At 41.3% G+C, this 23,715-nt stretch overlaps 1 protein-coding gene across 4 annotated transcripts in view; it reads left to right on the top strand.

Moving 5' to 3' along the window:
* LOC122786037 (FERM and PDZ domain-containing protein 4-like) overlaps positions 1-23,014 on the top strand; it is a 58,196-nt gene extending 35,182 nt beyond the window's left edge. For 3 of the 4 annotated variants that reach the window (XM_044052039.1, XM_044052055.1, XM_044052064.1), the window contains 15 exons: positions 3,532-3,654; positions 7,696-7,847; positions 8,475-8,577; positions 9,353-9,398; positions 10,411-10,515; positions 10,766-10,873; positions 11,021-11,152; positions 11,734-11,853; positions 12,965-13,101; positions 13,687-13,813; positions 15,836-15,925; positions 16,021-16,203; positions 16,302-16,440; positions 17,322-18,344; positions 18,736-23,014. In XM_044052039.1, coding sequence (XP_043907974.1) covers positions 3,532-3,654; positions 7,696-7,847; positions 8,475-8,577; positions 9,353-9,398; positions 10,411-10,515; positions 10,766-10,873; positions 11,021-11,152; positions 11,734-11,853; positions 12,965-13,101; positions 13,687-13,813; positions 15,836-15,925; positions 16,021-16,203; positions 16,302-16,440; positions 17,322-18,344; positions 18,736-22,055 — 5,908 coding nt within the window. In that variant the 3' untranslated portion in view covers positions 22,056-23,014. Of the gene's footprint in view, positions 1-1,625; positions 2,025-3,531; positions 3,655-7,695; positions 7,848-8,474; positions 8,578-9,352; positions 9,399-10,410; positions 10,516-10,765; positions 10,874-11,020; positions 11,153-11,733; positions 11,854-12,964; positions 13,102-13,686; positions 13,814-15,835; positions 15,926-16,020; positions 16,204-16,301; positions 16,441-17,321; positions 18,345-18,735 lie in introns of those variants that run through there. The other variant, XM_044052049.1, reaches the window with a different exon arrangement.
* Positions 23,015-23,715: the final 701 nt, after the last annotated feature.

Raw genomic sequence — 23,715 nt, 5'->3', positions numbered from 1 at the left:
ACTGCTCTCTGTGATAGCAAGGTTTGACATATGATGCAGCAAAAAAACATGCTGACTGGCTCTGGTAACCACCAACCATGAAAACAAATAAGGATGGATGTTTATCCGCCATGTGGGGAAATATTTTCTGGTTTAACTGAATGCATGACGTGGTTGTGTGTGTGTGTGTGTGTGTGTGTGTGTTTCAAACAACCTAATAAAACAGACTGGGTGGTCAAAGTCTGTAATGGCAGTCAGTGAAGGACGAGCTGTGATTAATCAATCTGGCTCGATGGGTTTTTATCGACAGAGCAAGTATTGGGAAAACTTCAGCTAATATCCCTTTAACGTAGTGCATCAGGACTAATTTACTGCCAACTACAATGTCTAACACCTGTCCTCAAATATTTGTTGAATTGCAACAAAATCTGGTCCAGACACTCATGATCCACAGAGGATAAACCCTCAGGACATAGACTTCAGCATGTTGGGCAGGTGTGGGGAATGTTAGCATAATGGTTGTTTGTAAATTTTGAATGAATAAATGAAAGATTGAAATTGATATGGATTGTATTTGTATGAATAAAGCTATTCATTTATTCAACATACTGCAGCTTTAAGTGACAGTTAAGGGTTAATGGAGGGTTAAGACATTAAGTCATCAAGGTGTCCTCTTACTTTTGTCCTAACCTCATGTCACCCCATTTTATAATGTAATAGCTTTAGTGTTAGAAGTAGAGCGAATGACTGTCAGAAATCCATCCCAAGAGGTGGAGTTTTGGAGAGAAGCACAAATGGATCAGTTTAAAAGAAAGAGGTACTTTTTAAAAAGAAAAGAAAAAGTCAATACAGTGACATTTTCAGCAAAAGCAGCCCCGTTGCTGCTTTTGAATGTCTGTTTTTAGGTTCCTGGTACGTTAAAGGGAAAGGAAAACAGGGGAAAACACCTTTCGTAAACTGTGCTCATAAAGTTGGGTTGTGTTGGGATGTCAGTGTTCCTGTATTTGTGCTTGAATTGGCGTAGAAATCTCTCATATAGACGTGTGCTATGCACTAATAAAGGAGCAAAGAACTGTCACGCAAAAAGGAAACAACTGTCTTATATTTCATGATAAATTATGACTTAAAATGTGTCTTGATGAATGAAACCTTATAGGGGCAAAGGCATAGGTTTGGTCCAAATGTGAAAAACTGGACAGTCATTTATAAAGTTTGTTCAAAAAAACATCAAGATCCTTAGAGAATTCTTCATTTGTCTTATTTACTCAAATGATTGTTTGGTTTTGTGAGGTTTTTTTCTGCCGGAAGAAGAAAGTGAATATAAATGAAATAATAATGCTACCTTCATGAACTTTATGAGGCAATTTTCTCTTCTGCTTTCCCCTGTTTGACACCAGCTCTGAGATGGAGCCCTGTTTCCACGTTGTTTCTCCCTGAAAATCCTCTTACTCCACACACACCCACATGCACACTCGCACAGAGACTCATATTCTCTCTCTCCCTCTCTCTCTCTTTCACACACACACACACACACACAGCGTGGATTTGTTTTCTCTGTGATGAGAAGGATTATGGGATAAAGGAGGGAAGGCCACGGCAGTTTAGTTCAGTTTGGACCAAAGCTGCTTTCGGCAGCAGCAGCAGCAGCAGCAGCAGCACAATGACAAAAACAGATGAACGTCAGGCTACACACTGGAGATCCACACGTCCGCTAACACCACGGTCTCTTTGTATTTGTATCACAAGTGGCCCTCATTGTGATTCTGAAGTGCCAGTGAAGCTGTTCTGATGATTCCGTGGATGACTGAAGATCAGCAGAGACACAAGTGTCGGATGGCGGCAGAATTGAGAGGAGTCATAATTCGAGAGGGTGTTGAAATGCTTCTGAGGAGGACTTCAACATCAGCTGCTTTTTTGTGAGCGTTGAAGGACCATTTCAATTCTCCCTCAGTGGAAGCTATGACATGAGTGATGTATTCAACCCATCAAGAGCAGAACATGGGGATCGATCGGCTGGATTCTTACGGCGATGACATCCTCATCTAGTATGCGTTTTCACTTATTTTAAGAATTTCTAGTCCAGAGCTAAAACTGTAACTCCCGATGTCCTGCAGAGGCTGAGAGAATATACTGCGTGGCGGGAATATTAGTCCGATTTTTGCACCGAAAACCCGGCAATCATTTTGTTAATCCTGTAGCTTTGCATCAGCTTGCTTGTCACAGATGTGAGGTCAGAGAGAGTGAGCTGGTCTTGATGAAACACGACGAGGAAGGACACAGATGCTTAAATGCACTCTTTTCTCTGGCTTGATCTTTTGTAGCATTTGTGATTGTTTTTTGTGGCGTTGTGTTGAATATCATTCCTGGTAGATTTAACTACCTGAAGGTGAAGTTAGTTTGAGAGTCCATCTGTGCAGCTACTGTAGCAAACTTGGATTTCATTTTTTCTCCATGAACGTGAACACTCGTATCCCTGGTACGGAAGTGTGTCACTGTTTTTTCCCTATAATCCACCCTCTGATGCCACATTTGAGCTTTTTACTTTTCTCAAAACCTAGTGGCATCATAATTCTTTCTCACCGCACACACGCATGCACACAATTTCGCAGAGCAACTGACCGTACCCACAGCCATTGATTGCCTATCTATGGAGCCAATGAGCCAGAATTGGACCACGGTCAATTGCACTAAGCATGTGCCGTTTCACACTGCACACCACACGCAGAGAGTGTGAGCAACAGTAATCTAAGCAGAGCTGGGGAGAGCGTCACTCGTGATCTTTAGAAAGTTCAACATTTCATGAATTCACCTTTGATGCAGTTCTGTTTGTTCAGCCTCTTTGTTTTCCTGTCATTTTAAATGCTTGCTTTTATAAAAGCAACTTTCATTTATTATGCCTTTACTGTTGTTGTCCAATATAACTACTGATAACTGATAACTACTGATAACTACTCTATATCTGATAACTACTCTATATTAGAGTGTAATTTCTTATCTCTGTAACTTTTTATTTTTTGAAATGTTCTCACTATTGCACTCTATTGTTCTTTTTTAATCTTATTTTATTATATATATATATATATTTTATTATTATTATTCTTATTTTTATTCTATTCTCTTCACAACTGAGCTGTGGTGAATGTGTGTTTCCCCCTTGGGGGAGGAATAAAGTCAATTCAATTCAATTCAATTCAATTCAATTCAATTCAATTCAATTCAATTCAATTCAATTCAATTCAATATATCCATCTAGACATGTGATTTTTGACCAATATTTGACCAATACCTGTTCTGAGTACTGTACTGGCTTATCCCTAAAACAAACAAGGAGGATATGATTTCTTAAGGGTTTTTTCTGTATCCTTAAGCACGTACCCAAAGACGAGCACAAATCCGAACAAAATGAACACACATTGCGGAGACGATTTCTAAAGCTAAAGCTAAAGCTACACCTGAATCAAGTGAATTCACAATTCCGAGTCATTTTCTTTAACAAACTTTCTTGAACACAAATGATGATCAAGGTTATTTTTCCCTCTTTTGATCTTTCAGCCATAAGAACAAGACATCAGGCTGGCCACCTCCGAGCTTTGGCACGTGGGCCGGACTGCATGGGCCTCCGTACAGCTGGGACAGCATGAGCAGCACCAGAGATGAGCGCGACTGCCTCACCAAGTACGTATGATCGTAAACACCCAGCAATCAAACAGTTTCTGCAGTCGAATCTGGTTAGAACACAGGCCACTGGAGAATTACAGTGCAGATTTATTGTCTGTTTAGCATAATTATGAATCATAGTGAAAGCTCCTCATAAAGCGGTGCTCTAATGGTACCATGTTTTTCAAGTTTAGGTTATCATGACACAGCAAACACCAAATCAAATCCCAGGCTGCTGGGAAATGGGAATAAAATGGCTCGAAATGCAAATACGGCTGTGTAATCACTATCACTTTTATGAGCCAGTGTTTCTTTTATTTTTGTTTCATCCGCCTCTCTCTTTCCACGGCCTGGTTATTTTGCATCAGAGCTGCATGTGCAGTCCGTGTCGAAGAAACCCTTACGCCAGGTAAACACAGCAAATCCCCACGTTGGCCTGGCATTGTGATTTGGCAAAGAGGACCCTATGAATCCAGCGACATGTAAACACAGGCTTTCTGCCGATTTCTCTGGTGGCCATAACCTTATTAATATTCTTGTATTGTGGTTATGGAACGTGCACTAATCTCAGAATGTAGGAGCCTGCAGCAGCTTCATTTATCATATGTTCCTCTCCCTTTTCCTGCAGAGTCTTCCTTATATCTACTTCTACTTTCTTCACTTTCTTTCTATTCTCTTCCCTGCTTCCCACCCCTTGACGTCACTTCCCCCAATCTGCTATTATGCTGCCTCTCAAGTAATTGAATAATAGTGCATTTTCTTGTGGACATGCTTTAATTTGCATCATTACTCTCTCACACAGACTTCCTACCCTACTTGTGGAACTATTTCCCCATTTTATTCCCCCTTTTTTTAAGCTTTAATCTCTTGTCTTCTCTGCCCCGTCCCTACTCTTTGTCACTCCCCTATTAACAATCCCCCTTCCCTCATGACAGAGGAGTCAAATATAACAAGGCTGACGGTTCAGGCTCCGTGGCTTTGTTCCGAGAGAAAAGCTGATGGCTTTTGAGGCCGTGATTGAGTGTGACAATTGGATTTCTGTGAGACGGAGAGAGAGAGAGAGAGAAAGAAAGGGGAGAGATGGAAAGAGAGTGAGTAAAGCCAATGATTTATTTAACGGCACTGGACGGATAACTCCCCTAACCATCTCTAATATGATGGAGCGGGGTTCTGAGTGCTACTCTCTGCTGGAGCACTCACACGCCTGACAGGACAGTTATATATATATATATATATATATATATATCTCATATATATATATGTATATATACATATATATATATATATATATATAAGATACCATACTTTTTTCCTGAGTGAGTAAGGGGAATGTCTGTTTACATTAAGTTAAATGAATTCAAGGGTTTGTTCAGTGCTATAAAACTTGCAGAGATGAGCAAAAGACATGGTTTTTGCCTTGAGCAACAATGTTCACGAGTGTACGGTTTGAAGTTTTAAGAGGCACAGCACATGCTGTGTATCCACACTCTTACGTTTTCATTTCAAAGCACATACATTCTGTTTATCCCCAGCAGAGTTTGAAAAGTTGTACGTTTGTAAACTCTAAAGATGCTTTTTATATAGTCTGGGTGAGTAGCATAAACACGCCACAAGTCTTCCTTGCGCATATGAATGTACTTTTTCGCCATTTTTGCTTCTCGCAAGTGTAAATGTAATAGTACGGGTGGAGCCTCTCAGAGATGAAAAGATTGCCTTGGATCTTCTGTCCCGTTTGGAGCATCTGAGAGAGTGCCCCGCAGTTTATGGTTTATGATCACTGGTTGGTTGCCAAGAGTAGATTAAATTTGCTAAGCTTTTTATGCAACTCTCACATGCTTCTGTACACTGAATTACATTTTTATCAAAGTCCTTTATTGACTCATTATGAATGTCTGGCATGAGCCCAACATTTCTCCCAGGAGGCACACTCGTCTATTTTAAGTCTGTGGCTTGAAAAAGTCCATACAGCAGAATATCATGAGGTGAAGCTCGCTGATAGCGTACATCTGAATTGATTCGGCAGCACATGCTGTGATGGTAGTCCTGAGACATAGACGTTGCTTAAGGTGCAGTACGGAATAATGTCAGTGGGTGGCAGCAGAGGTCACCTTGTATTGTCCTTGCAGTGTAAAGTTTGTAAATGAATGATTACTTTAAAATAAGAAAAAGGCCTGGTTTACGTAGCCTTATTAGCCCTTTAGGGGCTTACTAAGAATACAAAGATAAATGACACCCTTTCTGGTATGTGAAGGCCACCGTAGTTCCATTGACATTCACTGACATTAGTCCTTTGCACTCTCACAATTAGGTGTCACAAAATCTTACACACTGGACTATTTAAAGGTCAATAAAGCAGCTGTTATAGTAAATTATATGCAGGATATCGTCATTATTCGATGTATTGCAATATGTTTTGCATATTTACATAAGATCATTTTTAGTGGCAGCATTTCTCCCTGTGATTCGGTCATTTATCACTACCTGACCTCTAAACTTTTCTCATGTGACTTCAAACACCTCATGACATTTAGGACTGATTTGAACAGAACGGTAGAAACCTTAACATTTAGCGGTCTGCGACCTGAACCCAGCGATGGCACTCTGTGTTCCATTTGACCCTTTGTTTCCAGCTTTGCTCTGACCTTCTGACATCCACCCTCTGCCTTCCTGAGGGATTAAACCCCAGCAACCCTGACAGGGAAGATGAGCCGGCAGCATCGCAGATTGGAACACGCTTCAGTACAGACAGATTTAGTTTGAGATTTCTGCGTCCTATGTACAATACAGAGCAATGCATTAATGAGAGAGAGAGAGAGAGAGAATGAGAAAGCACAAGAGGAAAAGAAGATGGGAGGCGGGGCAGAGATTGAGACTGATCTGGATTGGTTGGGGGATAACGTTATGTCCTCGATGGTTGGAACATTTTTCATCATCTGAACAGATTTAAAGCCGCAGGTATATGTCTGTTGTAAAAACTCGATAAATATCCAGGGGTGAGGCTACACAGGTTGTTTATTAGCCGAAAACATGAAGAAGTTTCTAGTTTCAGTGTCTAGTGAGGGACGCCAGAATGGAACAAAGACATAAAACATCTTGTGCGAGTGTAGAGGTTAGAATAGATGAGGCAGGAAATTCATGTGCTCGTCCATATGGACAGTAGAGGCAGAACAAGAAACGGGAGGGCTGTTGGCCAGGTAACAATAGACACAGGAGAGAAAGCAAGGACTGCCAAGGAAGCTTTTTGAGAGAGGGAGGGAGGAATAGAGACAAAGAGAGTGAGTTAACCTCGGCGAAAGTGTATTTCACTTCTTAATTAACAGGCACAGGCACATTCTCTGTGTCTCGGTGTAATCTAATATGGTGCATTATGTTTTAGTGGTGCTCTCATCCTCAGTTACTTGATATAAGGCAGAGAAAAGGACAGTATAAACCTCTACCGATGTTAACCTACACTGGTCTCACATTAAATTGCTGCCCTGTTTTATTATCACTCCCTCAGACAGAGCATATATGAGGTGAAAGATACAAGGGAGACGGCAGGGAAAATACAATAAATTCAACATTTAAAATTGGCGATGTGTTCAAATGGTCACTACTTTAGACGCAGACTTTAATATGGATGCAAGAGGCAAATCAGTTCCGCATTTAAAATTCTTAATGAACGGAGGAGCTGTGCTCTGTTTTATAAGTGGCTAGAATGTTGTGCTAATGGCCAAACCTCAGCCAACACTCTGATTTATGAACAGATGTGGAGATAAAATAGTTCATTTCAGGTTTAATGTTTTCTATCCAGGTTAAAACTATGAGGCCTTTTCCAATTCAGTTGTTTGAAATTGAATGTGCACTTTGAGCTTCATTCAGCAAGTCGAACACGTTTGTATGTAAACAAACTGGATTATGTGAGTCACTTCTGTACTTTTAATTGAATAAATCTATATTTATATGCATAAAATCTATTCATTTGTCGCCAGAATTTCTCTCAAGGGGTCAATAAGAAGGATATTTTCTGTTTATTCGAGGCTGTGCCTCAGTGTTCCTGTTCTTTGCTGTATTTTCCAGCCAAGTGTCACAGAGCAGTTCCCTGGAGGAGGTTCACCTGGATGGCGTCCCCCCTGCCCCTCGCCTAGTAGAGATGAGACGTGACCCAGTCCTGGGCTTCGGCTTTGTGGCGGGCAGTGAGAAACCGGTGGTGGTCCGCTCCGTCACGCCAGGTAGGGGTTTGCACTCAGCTGTCTCAGATGTTGTATGAAATCCTCAAGTTTAAAATGAAGAAAAAGCAAAATCTTCTTTAATTGCCTTGTTATATCTAAAAGTTTCACTATGCACATGTATTTTATACAATGTTTGACATTTGATATATATATATATATATATATATATAAAGATTTTTTTCCATCCAAATCCAAAATAACGTATACTTATTTTATGTGATTTCATTAGCTCACACTACACTGTGCAGACTGTATTAGCGGAACAGTATTTTTGTTTTGTTTTTTCCTGGACAAATTGTTTATTCTGGTAAATTGGCTGATTACTGAATTACTGTCAAAGCCACGCTTCTGTCCTCATGTCAGCCGTCAGCTCGAATGGCTGCACAGACACAGATTTTAGGCATATCAATAATCAATCAGTGCTGAATTGAAAGCAGGCAACTGAACTAATGAATGCACTCTTTAGAGCGTCAAGCCAAAAAAAGAGAATGCTTATTTTGTGCATTTTATGCAGCAGGAGGAAAACACACAATGTTAATGTTGCATGGTGACAAACCTGCTGCTTTGGAAGAGCAGTGTTTTGATCAGCTGTGGCTTATTTGCACGTGTGTGTGTGTGTGTGTGTAGGTGGCCCATCAGAGGGGAAGCTGTTGCCAGGCGATGAGATCATCATGATTAATGATGAGCCTGTCAGCTCAGCTCCAAGAGAACGGGTCATCGACCTGGTCAGGTAGATACACATCAAAACCTCTGGGACATTGCGAGGTATTGGCATCAATCTCAGCTGACACAACCTTATCTGCCTAAACTTTAAAAGGCCAGCTCACTCATAATAAAATATGTGTTTTTACCTCTTAGTTAAGGCTAAGAAATTCAATCTATGGCAAGATATCCCTCCTGGACTCATTGGGGTGAACGGACTATGATATAATAAACCTTATGAAACCTATAAATCTGTAAATAATTATCTTGTCTATTGCCTGGAGCAGGATCATGTTCAGCATTAAAACATAATGTGCTTTTAAAGGTCTAGTGTGTAACAATTAGTTATATCTACTGGTGAGACTGCGGATTGTTAAAAAAAAAAAAAAAAAAAAAAAAGTGTGTTCAGAAAGTGTTATTTCGTAGTAAAAACAAACAAAAAAAAAAACTAAATGTTACACACAAGATATAGTCTGAGCGTAACAGGAAGAGGAAAAAAGTGTTTTATTACCATTAACTAATACATTACTTTTAAATGAATGTTTTAGTGATGCTTTCCACTACAGACAATGGCTAAAGCACATATACAGTACGTTTGAAATGTTCAGATGATATGATTAAGAGTTCTTCTTCAGCAGTTTTAATTATATTCTTTTTGTATATGGTGATTGCCAGAGGCAAGTCATTTCATTTCAGCAAAGCTAATCAAGTTCCCGTCGTCGCTCGTCTGCCATTGTCGTTTCATCGCTCTTGTTGTTTGCTGACGGTTTTGTTGACTCCGTGATTTGCTGTTCTTGTTTCAGAAGCTGCAAAGAATCCATCATGCTGACTGTTGTCCAGCCCTATCCTGTGAGTCGATCCTGTCTTACAAATAGCTTCTTCTTCTTCATTTTGGAGTTCAAATTGTTTTCCATCTCTGTTGTTGTTCTGAGGTTTTTTTTTTTTAAATTGCTGATAATGGTGAAATCTCCTTTTACCTCAGTTCACTAAACAATCCATTAACTCACAATTCAATCCTTCATATAATGACCAGAGGAAAAAAAAACACAGTCATGATGATGAGTAATGTTCCGTGTCTCATTTCGGGAATGTTATTATTGCTACCATTTGCAAATATTATCCTGACGAATAAATTCAGCTCCATAAGGACGCCGTCTGTCCTTGAAAACATAAAATCATGCATTTAAAGAATAATGATATTCTGGATTGACCTTTGTTCAAAAGAATTATATTAAAGAGTCAATGAACTGATTGTATTTAAGTGTTGAAAATAACTTATATATACAAATATATACATATATATATAAATCCTTTTAAACAAGGTCAAAAAGTTGTAGAAGATCAAATAACCTGATGAAAAGCTCCTGAACAAAGTCCATGATAGACCGTGTTACCATGGAGACTGTTGTGAGTCAATGTGACATTAATGTAAATACTCAAAAGCCATAACCGAGCCTTAATCCGTGACCGAAAATTGACTTTACACCTGTTTGCTGGCTCTTTCAGAAATGACTAAGCACATTTTTAGTTTCCACCTTTCCAAGACAATGTTTCTGGAAATTAAAATTAATAGGAAAAACACCAGCATTTTCCATCAAAGGGAGATTAAATAATGTGTTTCTTTTAGTTTAGTTCTTAAATTCATGTCACATTGCACTTGGATTGTGTTTCTCTTCCCTTTTTCCCAGTTTCAGGAAATGTAAAGTGACTTTCTGACAGTCAAATCATTTTATTTCTTCTATATTTGACCAAGTCTTCCTCCATCTGTCTCTCTCTCTCTCTCTCTCTTTCTTCTACCCGACACCACACCACCCCACCCACCCACATTTCCATCTCTCTTTTTGGGACGGCTGACTCTCAGTCCCCGAAATCAGCGTTCATCAGTGCAGCCAAGAAAGCCATGCTCAAGTCCAATCCAGTCAAAGTGCGCTTTGCAGAGGAGGTGATCATAAATGGCCAGGTTCCAGTGAGTTTTGCACACACACACACACACACACACACACACACACACACACACTCATGTATATGTATGACCTATATGGGCAGTGCCAGATGGTTGCCACTTGCCTCATAAGACAGACAGCTCAGTGTGACAGACAGATAATTTAATCACTGTTACGTTGATGAATCTGTTACATGCGTTAAAGCCTTCACACGTCTTCTGTCGAAAGTGAGCACTGCTGTGCCGCATCTTTTATTTATTTATTTCCCACCAGAACCCAGTGAAGGACAACTCTCTTCTGTTCATGCCAAACGTCTTGAAGGTTTACCTGGAGAACGGGCAGACAAAGTCTTTCCGCTTCGACAGCAGTACCTCCATCAAGGTGCGGACGTAGTTTTCCGGGTGCAAAAAAAAAACATGTATTGTAATCATATTGTGATCATTTGCACAGCAAGCTTAAATATGTATTAGTTCAAAGTCAACATGACAACTATTTTATGATTGATGTTGTGTTGTTTTGTTCTCCCAGGATGTGATTCTGACCCTGCAAGAGAAGCTGTCAATCAAATGCATCGAGCACTTCTCCCTCATGTTGGAACAGAGGATGGAAAGCTCTGGAAGCAAATTGCTTCTCCTGCACGAGCAGGAGATGCTTACTCAGGTAAAGGCGAAAGGTTTTCTCTTCTTCCCATTCGCTGTGTTTACCGAGTTGCTGTCTGACACACAAACATACACAGACATACTCAGCATTCAGGCTGCATTTGGACCCCAGTGTCAATTTATCAGCACTGGCACACCAGGGGTGACAGCTCACATTACACCTATCCTCCCACACACACACGCACACACACTCTCATTCACACACACACACACACACAGTGTCCGCTACATTCTAATGAGGTTGCAGGGATGACAAAGGACAGTTTTAATATTCATACCACACAGTTCAAGCTCCGCGTGTGCCACGACGTTGGATGAATGTTCTTCTTCAACACACTTGATAAAATATACTCTTTACTCTAATAAACATGAGCGTCCCTCTTGGGCTTAGACCATCACTGGGTAACAAAAAAATACTCCCATCTACACATAATCATTCCTCAAAAAGACTTTTTATCCTTTTATTACCATCTGTTACACAGTTAATATATAATACATGCATCATTTTACACGAGGCATCATTTACCGACTTGCACCTCCTTTTTTTACTCCCTCGCCGCCTCCTGCTCCTGTGACTCTCAGGTGACCCAGAGATCCGGCTCTGACAAGATGAAGTGTTTCTTCAGAATCAGCTTCGTGCCGAGGGACCCGGTGGAGCTGCTCCGCAGAGACGCCGTGGCGTTTGAATATCTCTATGTGCAGGTGAGCCAAATCTGGTGTTCATTATCGCGGTAATTGCATGGCCCGTTTTCAGAAAAGTTAGGACAATTAAGTCTAAAATGTGTTGTCTCCAAATGAACTTGAACCTTTATTTAACAGAGAAAAGGGTCAAGGACGAGCGGAGGCTCAGAGAGCTCTGCAATCTTTTTGTGTGAAACTGAATGATGGGCTCCTTTTCGCGTAATTGCATTTCGTGGACATGGCAACCTGAGGGCTTGATGTTCATGCACATTCAGCAACGTTTTCTGCCTCTGGCTTTTTCACACCGAAATTGTCCCCTGTATTTTTGTCAAAATAACGTGTACTGACAAGAGGGTGAAGGTGAAAAACTCAAATACTTAATTAACAAGCGTGTAACTGACACACCAAGTTTACAAGAAAAGGGAGGGAAGAAGGTGGCCAGTGCTAAATACTAAAGGTGAATAAAACACTTTGACACTCCATCATCAGGTGAAATTATATTATGGAACAATTTGCATGAAGGCAAAGAAGTTTGCCACAAAATGGTGGGACTTGACCCATCCTTGTTTCCACAGATGCTCTTTTTATATATCCAATCACGATACCCACACCTGATAACTGTGGAACCTTCCACAAACACTGAAAATCTTTTATTTGAACTTTCATCGGTTTAATAAATGTTGAAGTGAATTCACAAAGTGTAGTTTGCGAGTGCCAATTTGTTTGTAAAAGGTGACGCTGTGACATGGAATTGAATGATTATGTCACTTGTTTTTCTTCAGAATGAATTCCTTGAAGACAATTTGCAAATTAGTCTTTAAGTAAAAGTGCTTTTGTCTTGGTAGAATAAAAAATGACTGTCCTGCTGGATTCTGTAATATTTAGTCAGAAATAAAAGCCTGAGAGAAGGAAAACTAATCATCTTTTGTCAGTTTACTATTGTGTGTTTGCACGTTCTTCAACAGGCACTGGAAATTGATCCCCTTTGACAGAATCTGTTGCCACAAAGGTTGAGAAGAACTTATTTGATCTTAGCGAGGCTGGACTGTCGCTTAAAAATGCAGTTCACATGCCCGAAGACTTGATTTCTGCAACTCTTATATAACTTATAAAGCCCTGCTTTTTTCTCTAGAGTTGTAACGATGTGGTGCTGGAGCGATTCGGCCCGGAGCTCAAGTACGACGCCGCGCTGCGATTGGCTGCACTGCAGATGTACATCCTCACCATGACAACGCGACAGAGCCAGAAGGTCTCGCTGAAATATATCCAGTAAGTTTACGTGTGGGACTTTACTAGCATGAGTTTTTTCAAAAACACATTCATTATTATTATTAATTTGATCGGTAAATTGCCATATTTATTATTCCCTCTTTTGCACACCAAGGTTTTCCAGACAAACGTTTAAATTACTTAAAGGGAAAGTATTTTTGAAGTGGAGTGAAGATTTGAAAAATTGAATAAAGGATTACAACGGATATTTGATAATTTTTTTATTTTAATTTGCTTGGTGCTATTAAATGTATGACTGTATTCTGGTCATGGTGACCTGTATTGTGCCTCCTATCACTTAACAGCAGTGGATGGAAGCCCACATAATTTCACATGCTCTTTTATTGAATTGTTACAAGTTGTGCAAAATTTGAATGAGAAGCTTATGTGTCACGTGTGGGTGTGGTCTGTGCCCTCCCTGTGCAGAAAACACTGATTTGCTGCCCTCATCTGTACAAATGTAGAGTTTAAATTTTGGGATATTCTCATTCTGTTCACAACAACATCACCACAGGTTGTAGGCGAGGAAGCATCTGATCTCTAGCCTTTATTTATCTCTATAAAATCAATCTCTCACCTCAACAGAAAGGAGTGGGGTCTGCCAGTGTTCTTGCCTCCTGCTGTGCTGACCACCATGAAGGAGAAAAACATCAGGAAGGCTCTGACACACATCCTTAAAACCAACCAGAACCTTGTGCCTCCAGGGAAGAAAGTAAGCAGCTTTCTTTGTCTTTCGTTGCCCTTGTTAGTAAACTTCTGTCACACACACACACACACACACAATTTCTTTGTTTTCTGATGCAATACCTTAAAATAGCATCGCGGCCAGGCACAGACCTTGTAGAGGTTCTCACCCTTGTCAACCTCGGACCCTTCGTCAAGCCAGACCTTGGATGATGATGTGAATAACAAGCATTTTCATGCATTTCTAAACTGTGTGCATACGTCATAACCTATTCATTTTCACACACACACACACACATATGCAGCCTTTCAGCTCTTTATGTTTAGATAAATAAGCAGCTGCTGGTGTTTTTAACCTTGTGAACCTGTGCAACAGCTTCAGCTTTAATTAGTGATTTACTGTCAACTGTCAGGTGAATGAGGTTAGGTGCATAACTACTCAGGACACATATGTTAACCCTATGCCTCAAAATGTTATTATTTTAACACTTTAACACTGAGTGTAGTGAGTCTTAGTCATCAGAGAGGAAAGAGTTGTAAAAACGCCTGTCCATAGTTTCCATTGTTTGGCCTGTTTTTTACACATTGAGACTCAAACAAATGTTATTTTAAATATCTTCACATTTCAAATTTAACATGCAAAATCTGATGTTCATGTACAACTAATTCATTCAATTCATTTTAAATTGTTAAAACAATATGTTAACATGCAGTAAATTGTAAATAACTGCCAGATATTCAAAGTTATTCTGGAAAAATGGTGAAAAAAAACTTTCTGGCCTTTTTATGGTTAATAATGGGGACACAAATATGATGAGGAGATTTTTAATTTGATGCACATTGGGAGTAAATATTTAGTGATAGTTTATCCATTAAACAGCGTAAAACATTAACGCTCTACTGCAACAATAAATGTTTAGGCTTTGGGTGACATGTTCCTTTTATTCCAATGAGAACAGAAGCTATAGCTTATTTTGAGTCTGCACCACATACTCAGTACGGTGCCAAATGTCTATTAATCTTGGCTGAATAATATTCCTCCTAACTTCTGAGAACTACAGGGCCCAGCTGTTTTTATATTTGGACCCATGTTTGTGTTTTTTTACACACACAAAAAAAAAGATTTACATCTGCATTAGGAACACATGTGTGCCACAGACAGTGAGGCTGGTTGTGCGCTGTTTGTGGGATTTATCACAGTAGGGGGAATATAACATAGAATGTTTGCAGTAAAGCTTGGATTTCATGTCATTATATGACATTGTAATCATATTGGTGTTTTTAATATAAATGAATTAATAAATACATACATAATACTTTTTTATATATATTTAAAATGTGTTATAAGTTATTTATATGGTCTGCTGTCTTTGAGAAATTAAAAAAAACATCACTTCACGATCCAACTTTACCATCCTAATTACAGCTCCATGCAATTAGAGTGTAGTTGAGGTTAAACGTACTTAACATATGTGTCTATACATTTGACAGTTAAACCACAAGGATATTGATTTCCTCCCCCTGAGAGCGAGCAGTATAATAATTTGTATGCGCTGTGCCAGATGATATCCAATCTGCTCATTAGGGAGAAATACAGCCGAGTGGCACTCATGAACCAAGATGGAAATAATCAAAACATTGATTCTCTAAATCAACTTCCTCGTTGCGGTCTTGAATTTACACTAACTGTAATTAACCAGAGATGACTTATCAATATGCTAAGTCGGCGTGTTATGTGACATTTTTATTGAGCGGCTTTGTCTTGTTGAAGGGTATGAGATTTTTCAACGCTTTTGGGTAAACTGTAGATATAGCATTGGTGCTTTTGGTGCTTTCTATTTTAAGAGAGCCTTAAGGAGCACTGCAGTGGAGTAGCTCTTCGTTCAGAGTTTGATCAGATTTAAATCATATGACATAATGGAAAACCAGCAGTCCACATCAAAGTGGCTGGAGAACGCTTTACATCCTGACATTAGAAGACAAATACCCGTCCTCGGGAGGAGATTTCATTTCACATGCCTGCTAATGTATTTCACTTCTCTCTGTGCAGCTGACTGCTTTGCAGGCCAAGGTACATTACCTGAGGTACCTCAGCGAACTCAGACTCTACGGAGGGAGGGAGTTCAAATCAATACTTTTGGTGAGACCATTAGTCCCGGGAAGGATTTGTTTGATATGAACCTTCAGTTTCAGACTTATGTTTTATCTCTAACGCGTACGCTCTTCTGTCTCTAGCAAGGGGAGAAACAGACAGAGGTGATGCTGCTCGTGGGCCCACGTTATGGCATCAGTCATGTCATCAATGCACGCACCAACCTGGTGGCCCTGTTGGCCGACTTCAGCCACGTCAACCGCATCGAGATCCTCACCGAGGACGACACCAATGTCCGGCTGGAGCTACATGTTCTGGACGTCAGGGTTAGTATATTTCTTTTATATCACATATTTACCCCTTCTTCATCTTTTCTCTCTCCATCTGTCCTCTTTACTTGCCTCCCTCTTTTTTTCTGATACAGCCCATCACGCTCATCATGGAGTCAAGTGATGCAATGAACCTGGCCTGCCTAACAGCAGGCTACTATCGCCTCCTAGTGGACTCAAGGAGATCTATCTTCAGCATGGCCCGCTGTAACAGCACTGGAGGGGATGACACAAGTATTTAATTATTCACTCCCTCTGCGTGTGTGCGTGTGTGTGTGTGTGTGTGTGTGTGTGAGTACTTTTTTTTAGTATTTTTACCTCCTACCTTTTCTGGCATAAACACTGACCTTGTCAGGACCAGTAGTCCTTATTAAGACCAAAACCTGATCCTAATGAGGCAAAACCTCGTTTCTGAGGAGTCAGTTTAAGCCTGTGGCTAAATTAGAATTGTGGTTATGTTAAGGTTAGGATTAAGTATTAACTGGGGAAGTTAAAGTTAGGGATAATGCTTTGTTTTGGCTGTCCAAATGAATGGAAGTCAATGCAGTGTCGTAAGAAGAATAGCTGCACAACTGTGTATGTGTGTGTGTGAGCAGGAAAGTTTAAATTAAAATGTGTTGGGATACTATAATACACAAAAATACAGATTCACATTAGATTATGTGTTGCCTTGTGCCCTTGTATTCCTGTCTTTTTTAAAGATGTTTAGACAAATCCTTTGTTCAAACTTCAACTAGATATATCAATTTACTGGACACAAAAATGGACAATTTCAAGAAGTGATGCGTCTGAATCCAAACGGCGCTTGAAACCAAATTGAATGTTTTATTTCAGAACATTTTCATTTGTCCACTGGATGTTGTATAGAGGAGTGTCACTGCCTTTGTCCTGGCAGGGTCGTCCACCATTAAACAAATTGAAAAGTTGATGAACACTCGTACTCTGGCACGACTCAAGGCTAAATTGGATGGTGTGTTTTACAGTGCGGCACAAAGCCTCACAGTCCTGAAGTGGAGCACTCGAAAATGTCTAGTGAAGACAAGGCCCTTTAGAATTTAAAAATCAACATTAAATATAAAAAGAACATAAGATAAAACCTTGTATGCTCCCTGCAGGTCAGGATCGTGTCCTGGAGTGGCCCTACAGCACATCTCTGGGGGAAAATGAGGAGCTTTCACTCAGCCAAGGAGAGGTTAACAACAGAGACTCTGCATTTCCAGACAACAGGCAGAAAGAGAACAGAAACAGCATCTCTCCTTACTTTCACGAACTGCAAAACCCTGACAACAGAGACCTAGGGACCCGGAGAAGTCCGCTGCCACCTCCTCCTCCCCCGGCTACCAGACACAAACCTCAAGACTCACCTCGGAGTGCCAAAGTGTCTTTTATTTTTGGGGGGGACCAGCCCTTGAACCCGTCTAAGAACGCGGGCTATAAGCGACTGTTGGAGAGTCCGGAGGTACCTGAGCACAAACCGCTCTGCTTGCACAACAACACAGACTTTCAGCCACAGGACATGGCGCCATGTCAGTTCAGCGGTCTGACACATGTGTATAGTAACATCATCACTGAGGGAGGTGGTGAGGAGCCACTCCTAAGAGACCTATTTTATCATGACACGACAGATGATGCAGAGGACGATGATGATGCTTCCTGTGAGGAAGACTCCACTGGGGGGACACCAGTGAGTGACGATAGAGGAGGTGGAGATGAAAACTGTGGCAATCAAGGTGGGGTGCGTACCACGGCCGCTACCTTCCTCACGCTCTCTGGTTCCACCGACGACATCATCGACCTGACATCACTCCCTCCTCCCGAGGGAGATGACGGCGTAGATGAAGACGAAGATGACACGCTGCTACAGACGCTCAACCATGCGATTGCAGCTCCACCACCGGGTTTTCGGGACAGTTCTGATGAGGACGCCGCACCTGAGGGAAGACCACTTAGCACGCGGGACAATGATGACATCCCAGTGTCGTTAATTGATGCCATACCAACACATGGGGAGGGGGAAGGAACCAGGGGAGGGGAGAGACGACTGGAGAACTCAGTCATAAACACTCTACAGGCACTGGAGGCTCTGTCTGTCTCTGAACAGGCACCTCCCCCACCACCCCCCAACAGTAACAATCGAGGTTGGTTAAATACTCTTCCTTAATTCCCCTTTTAATTAAATCCAACCAACCTCAAACCAATTCTGTGTCGCAGTGAACAATAAAAATGCGGTCAATTGATTCAAATATTTAATTGAGTAATCACATAATTGTCCATAGTTAACTTTGCAAATAGATGGCATTTCAAGGGATATTATTTCAAGTTTTTAATACATTTATCAAAATGATCGTGGTGTTTCCTCTGTTTTAAAACATTTGTTTTGGAAAGTTCCACTCACAGAACAAGTGTCAAAACATTTTTGTGGCATCAAAAGGAATTTGCGTTATTATTGTGTTAACTTTGACATTGAAACATTACCCTCTGTTTGATTTTAACCTTTTGTTGAATGACCCTGTCTCTCGTTTATTTTAGGTGTTTTCACATCGCGAGGCTTTAGCCCAGGGTCATCCTCAGATTCTGGAAATGAGACCAACTCCTCAGAGATGACTGAAATCTCTGAACTGGCTGCTACTCACAGACTCAGCGAGAGCCACATGCGCCTTCTGGTGGCCACGAGGGAAGGATACCAACCATTACTTGAGGAGAAAACTGAGTTCCCTGTCTCACCTAGGACAGGAGGGACAACACAGAAGAAACCTAGTCCGGCACGGCACCTTCAACCTCCGGCAGTTCCTCCGAGACGGAGTCCTCAATTAGACACCGCTTCATCGGGGCAGGACAGCTTGGACGTGAGATCCCAGACTAACGTCTCATCCACTCTGCAGCGGCCAAGTTCCACCACACCAGGAGGCAAGCATCACAAAAAGTCTGCAGATTCCAGTGGGAAGTACAACACTTTCAGCACACGGGAAGGACAGCGGGGCAGTAGTAGCCATTTTGACTTGGACCAACGCACTTCATTTTGTGAGAGAGGGGAAAGTCCAGGAAGACAAAATTCTTTTGTGGCAGAAAATTCTGGAGCAAATAGTCTACCCCTTGATCGCCACAGAATTCCCCATCATCCCTCCTCAACCTCTGATCAGCTCTCAAATGCCGTTAACTTGGGGGTCTGTGGCACAGACAATGGCGCTGTGCCTGCTGAGCAAGACGAACATCTAGTTGTAGCATCATTGTTGTCTCCAACCAAAAATCCCACAGCAGCAGTGTCTGACCAGGGATCTGACATACAAAACAACCATCAGCCAATTTCTAGACAGCAGAGTGTCGCTCGTTTGTGTGAGTACCACCTCGCCAAAAGGATTTCTAGTTTGCAAGGAGAAGCCCACAGTTCACTCCAGGGTTCTCTCTGCTCATCACTGGATGCTGGTGGCAGCACAAACAGCAGTGCCTGTGCAACTCCGACTGACTCACCACTTGGCTCGGGTGCAGTTGAATCAAAGCACCTCCATTCACAAAGGCACCCACTTTCCAGTTCCTCCTCCTCGTTATTCAGGGTGCTTAACTATGAGGAAAGCAAATCCGGAATCCCTCACAGCATCCCTGGTCAGAGTATGCAAGGAAAAGACCTCCACCCTCACGCAGACCCTGCCCTTCTTCGGAAAATGCTACCCAACATTCACCCCCCTGCTGGGGGTGAACCAGGCCGACCCTCCTCAGCCACACCATTAAAGCATAAAGAAACCACAAGTAGTGCAAACAAGAAGCCCTTTAATGATCTGCATGCTAAACAACAGCCCTGTTTTAAAGGGCTGAACCAGAAAGAAGGCAGTGAGGCTTACAGACAACTGATTAACTATCTGACAGTCAGCCAAATGCACCAGGGAGGGAAGCTGCACAGTGCAGGCATGGGAGGGGCAGTGAAAAAGGACACCAGGCGCTTTATCACAAGCAACCCTCAGCTTGTTGAAATGGTGAGGAATCGGGGCAACACCATCGCTCGCTGCCCATGTATGCCTTCCTCGATTTCATCCCCATTCCTCAACCCAAATGTAGTAAACCCTAACGCTGCAACTATGCAACTGGCAAATAGAAATCTACGGTCTTACCACTCAGCCACACTTCCTGCTAAACTGAAGAGAGGTTCTGACATGCAAGCTCACAGACCAAATGAAAGTCTACATTTCAGAGCGGCTACTGCAGAGAGAAGAAACTCCCTCTCTGGCCTGGAGAATGAATTAGAGAGGAGTGGTATTGACCCAGAGCACGCTCTGTCCCTTTACAAGACAGAGGGCTTTATGACTCATGATGGGGCATTCATCGCAGGTGGAAGCCGTGATGGTGGTGCAACCTGTAACCACCCCCCTCGTCGGTCAAAAAGCCAACCTAGTGGCAGTTCAGAGGAGTGGTTAAAATCAGACCCGAGGTCTCCTCATTCTCGTCCCAGTGATTCTCTATGTTTCTCAGCTGCCTCCAATCTAAGTGGTCAACGAGCAGAACTCAACACCCTCTCACTGGGAAGGGGAGACCACCCATCAGCTTTTATCAGACAGGCGTCTACAAGGAGAGATTGTCTTAAATCTCCAACTCCCAATCTACAGTCTCCACCTCCTCCCCCACCACCTCCTCCTACTTTGTCTATACCTTTACAAGTCAACACTAGCTCCAGAAATTCAGGCTTCACACAAGATCCAATCCATTCCATCCAGTCCCGGCAGAATCAGAACCACATCCAAGCCCCTTCCCCAAACCTACCACAGACCGATCCCTTCGGCAACAACCTACAAAGAGGTAGGGAGCTCAAACGCAGCTCCAGCAATGTCACTGCCAGTTCTGGTAGCGTTGAAGTTCTATTTGAGAAGCCAACCCGAAGCAGGAGTCAGCAGCCCTTGTTGCCATCTGTGCCCCAACAAGGTGACACCAAAGTCCAGCGGAGGCCAACAAGGAAGAGGCTCTCCAAGAGCTATTCCCAAGGTTCTGTGTCTTCCCATACCACATGTTGGTCTACAGGCAGTACGTTAGATAGTAGAAGGGCATCGGTGGCATTTCCATTGCAGAAAGACACTAAACACATGAAAGGCTCTCAAAAACTGGACACTAGTCCCTGGAGATGCAACGGACCTTTTAGCTATTGTTTCTTTAAACGTAAGAGTGAGGGTGAAGAGGATGAGACTGAGTGGGAGAGGCCCAGACGAAGCCGTGGTGAGAAGAGTATTGATATTAATGGTGGCACTGTGTCAGCCATATCGCCCTGTGGCTCAGTGGTGGATGCAGCTGGAGAGCAGCTATATGGCGAGGTCCTCAATAACATGAGCTTTAGTGACCGTCTTGGACGAATCAACGCACTCAAAGACCACATGTATAGCTTCCCATCCGGCTTCACTGATGTTCGCCGTGATTCCAGTGAGCTTATTGCGCTGGTAAGATCCAGCATTGGTCGCTGTGATCGTGGACCGCAGATGCCAGTCCAGGATGTGTCCCAGTACAAGCAGCTCCTCTCAGTTGAGTCAAAAGAATTGGGCCGGGCATGTAGGAGGATGGCACAAGCACACAGTAGCCCAGAGGAAATGCTGCTAGCTGTAACGTGTAGCTTCCAGGTGCTATGCTGTCTGTGTGAAGCTTGCATGTGTCTGGTTAGAGGGCTCGGAGCCTCGGCTCCACACCAACAGAGAGAAGTTGTGGCAAAGGTGGACGAGGTTGTTATGAACTATATTTGTTTGCTCAAAGCAGCCGAGGCTGCCACCGTGGGAGCGCCAGGGGAGCACAGCGTGAAAGCCCTGGTTCGCCACTCCAGTACCATGTCGGCCATTGCTAACGCACTCACCCGCTCCCTTAAAACGCTGCTCAGCAAGTAGGGACTACTCCTTGTGCTTTATAGTGTGGCCTACACAGCTAGTATTAGTCTGTCTTTAAGCATCTTGGTGAAAGTTGTATTTATATGGCTGGACAGTCTCCATATCAAAATCTATAACGTATACGACTTGATGCAGACATATTTACGATTAAGGTTTCATAACTATCAATTTGATGCGTAAGATGCTGAAAGGGAGCCCAGTCTGACTCCACTGACTGGGCTCTGCTGTTTCTGATGACTATATTGTGTATACATTTGCAAAGCCATACTGTCACAGACCTTTGTAATATTAAATGTACCTAATAGATCCCCTTTTACCTGTGCATTATGTAAGTTATTAACATGTTTATAATGTATATAAATACAACAGAATTATATTATTTGCCGTAGCAATTTTGAGAGGCCATTAAGTATTCAGCTTTTTAGGTCATTTAATATGCAGGGCTGGAGTGAACTCACTTTCAGTTCAATCAAAGTGCAGTTTTACTAGAGATATTTATAATAAGTTTAAAACGTTACCTGTAGAAATTAAAATAAAATGTGCCAGTGAGGAAATTGTTGCTGTCATTTTATTCACATGCTATATACAGTAGAAATAAAGCCAAAATACAGCTCAATTTCTCAATGACTATGTAACAGTGAACTGATTTCAACCCTTTTGCATTTACAAAGCAGTGTTTGTTTGTTTTTTGCTTAAATAGTTAGAAATGCTGGAAATACAGGGATGCTGAAGTTGCACTGCATTTACCTGCTAATTGAATAAGCTAAATATAAAATTATGAAAACTACTATATAATAATACTACAAGATTAACAATTAAAGGAACTTTTTTTTTTTCAGAATGACGTGTTAGTTATATCTATTTAAAATTATTTTTCATCTGGTTTATTATTGCAAACCATGTATCAAGACTCTCTTGACAAGATTAATCTACCAACATATTAAAATATTTTACAGATATGTCTCTTTTAGTGCGTCTTCTGTTTTAAACCTTTCCCTGTAACAACAGATCAGCACTGGTGTCTTTTTAGTTTTGCCTTATCTTCACTTCAGCTGCTTCTTTGATTGGTTTAAACATGGGTGTGTTGCTAAAGATCCAAAGTTCAGTTCAACTGTAAAGTTCAAGGGGTTGTAGATAGAACACATGGACACCAATGGAAAGAAAGGTTTATTGTGAAGTAAAGAGTGAGACATGAGGATTATGAGATTAAAGTCATAATCATGACAATTAAAGTCAAAATGATTAGACACAGAGTCAAGGTAAAAAGTCTAACTTTTGTGAAGTGGTCTTAACTTAAAAAATAATAATAATAATTGTGAAGCTATAAAGTTTCATATTTCAACTTTATAGCCCTACCTGCTATCATAGTTTGTGTTCATATTATTGACTTCTAAAGCCATAATAATGACTTAGCATCTTATAGGGGTTTTTTTTACTACTTAATCACAGAAAACATCTTATAATTCAGAGTTCATCTAATATTTTTGACTTTTTATCCAATAATTGTATTTTTAATTTAATAGAAAAGTTACAAATAATAGTTTATTTTCAAATAGTAATGAATTTCTATCTCAAAAGAAACACTTTCATTTATCTCATATGCTTGGCTTCCATCTCATAATTATATAATTTACTCTTAGATAATTATGACTTTTTTTAT

Source organism: Solea senegalensis, linkage group LG2 (genome assembly GCF_019176455.1).
Source record: "Solea senegalensis isolate Sse05_10M linkage group LG2, IFAPA_SoseM_1, whole genome shotgun sequence".
Classification (NCBI taxonomy): domain Eukaryota; kingdom Metazoa; phylum Chordata; class Actinopteri; order Pleuronectiformes; family Soleidae; genus Solea; species Solea senegalensis.
The sequence above is the reverse complement of the archived record's forward strand: the minus strand, read 5'-3'. Positions and strand labels throughout refer to the sequence as shown.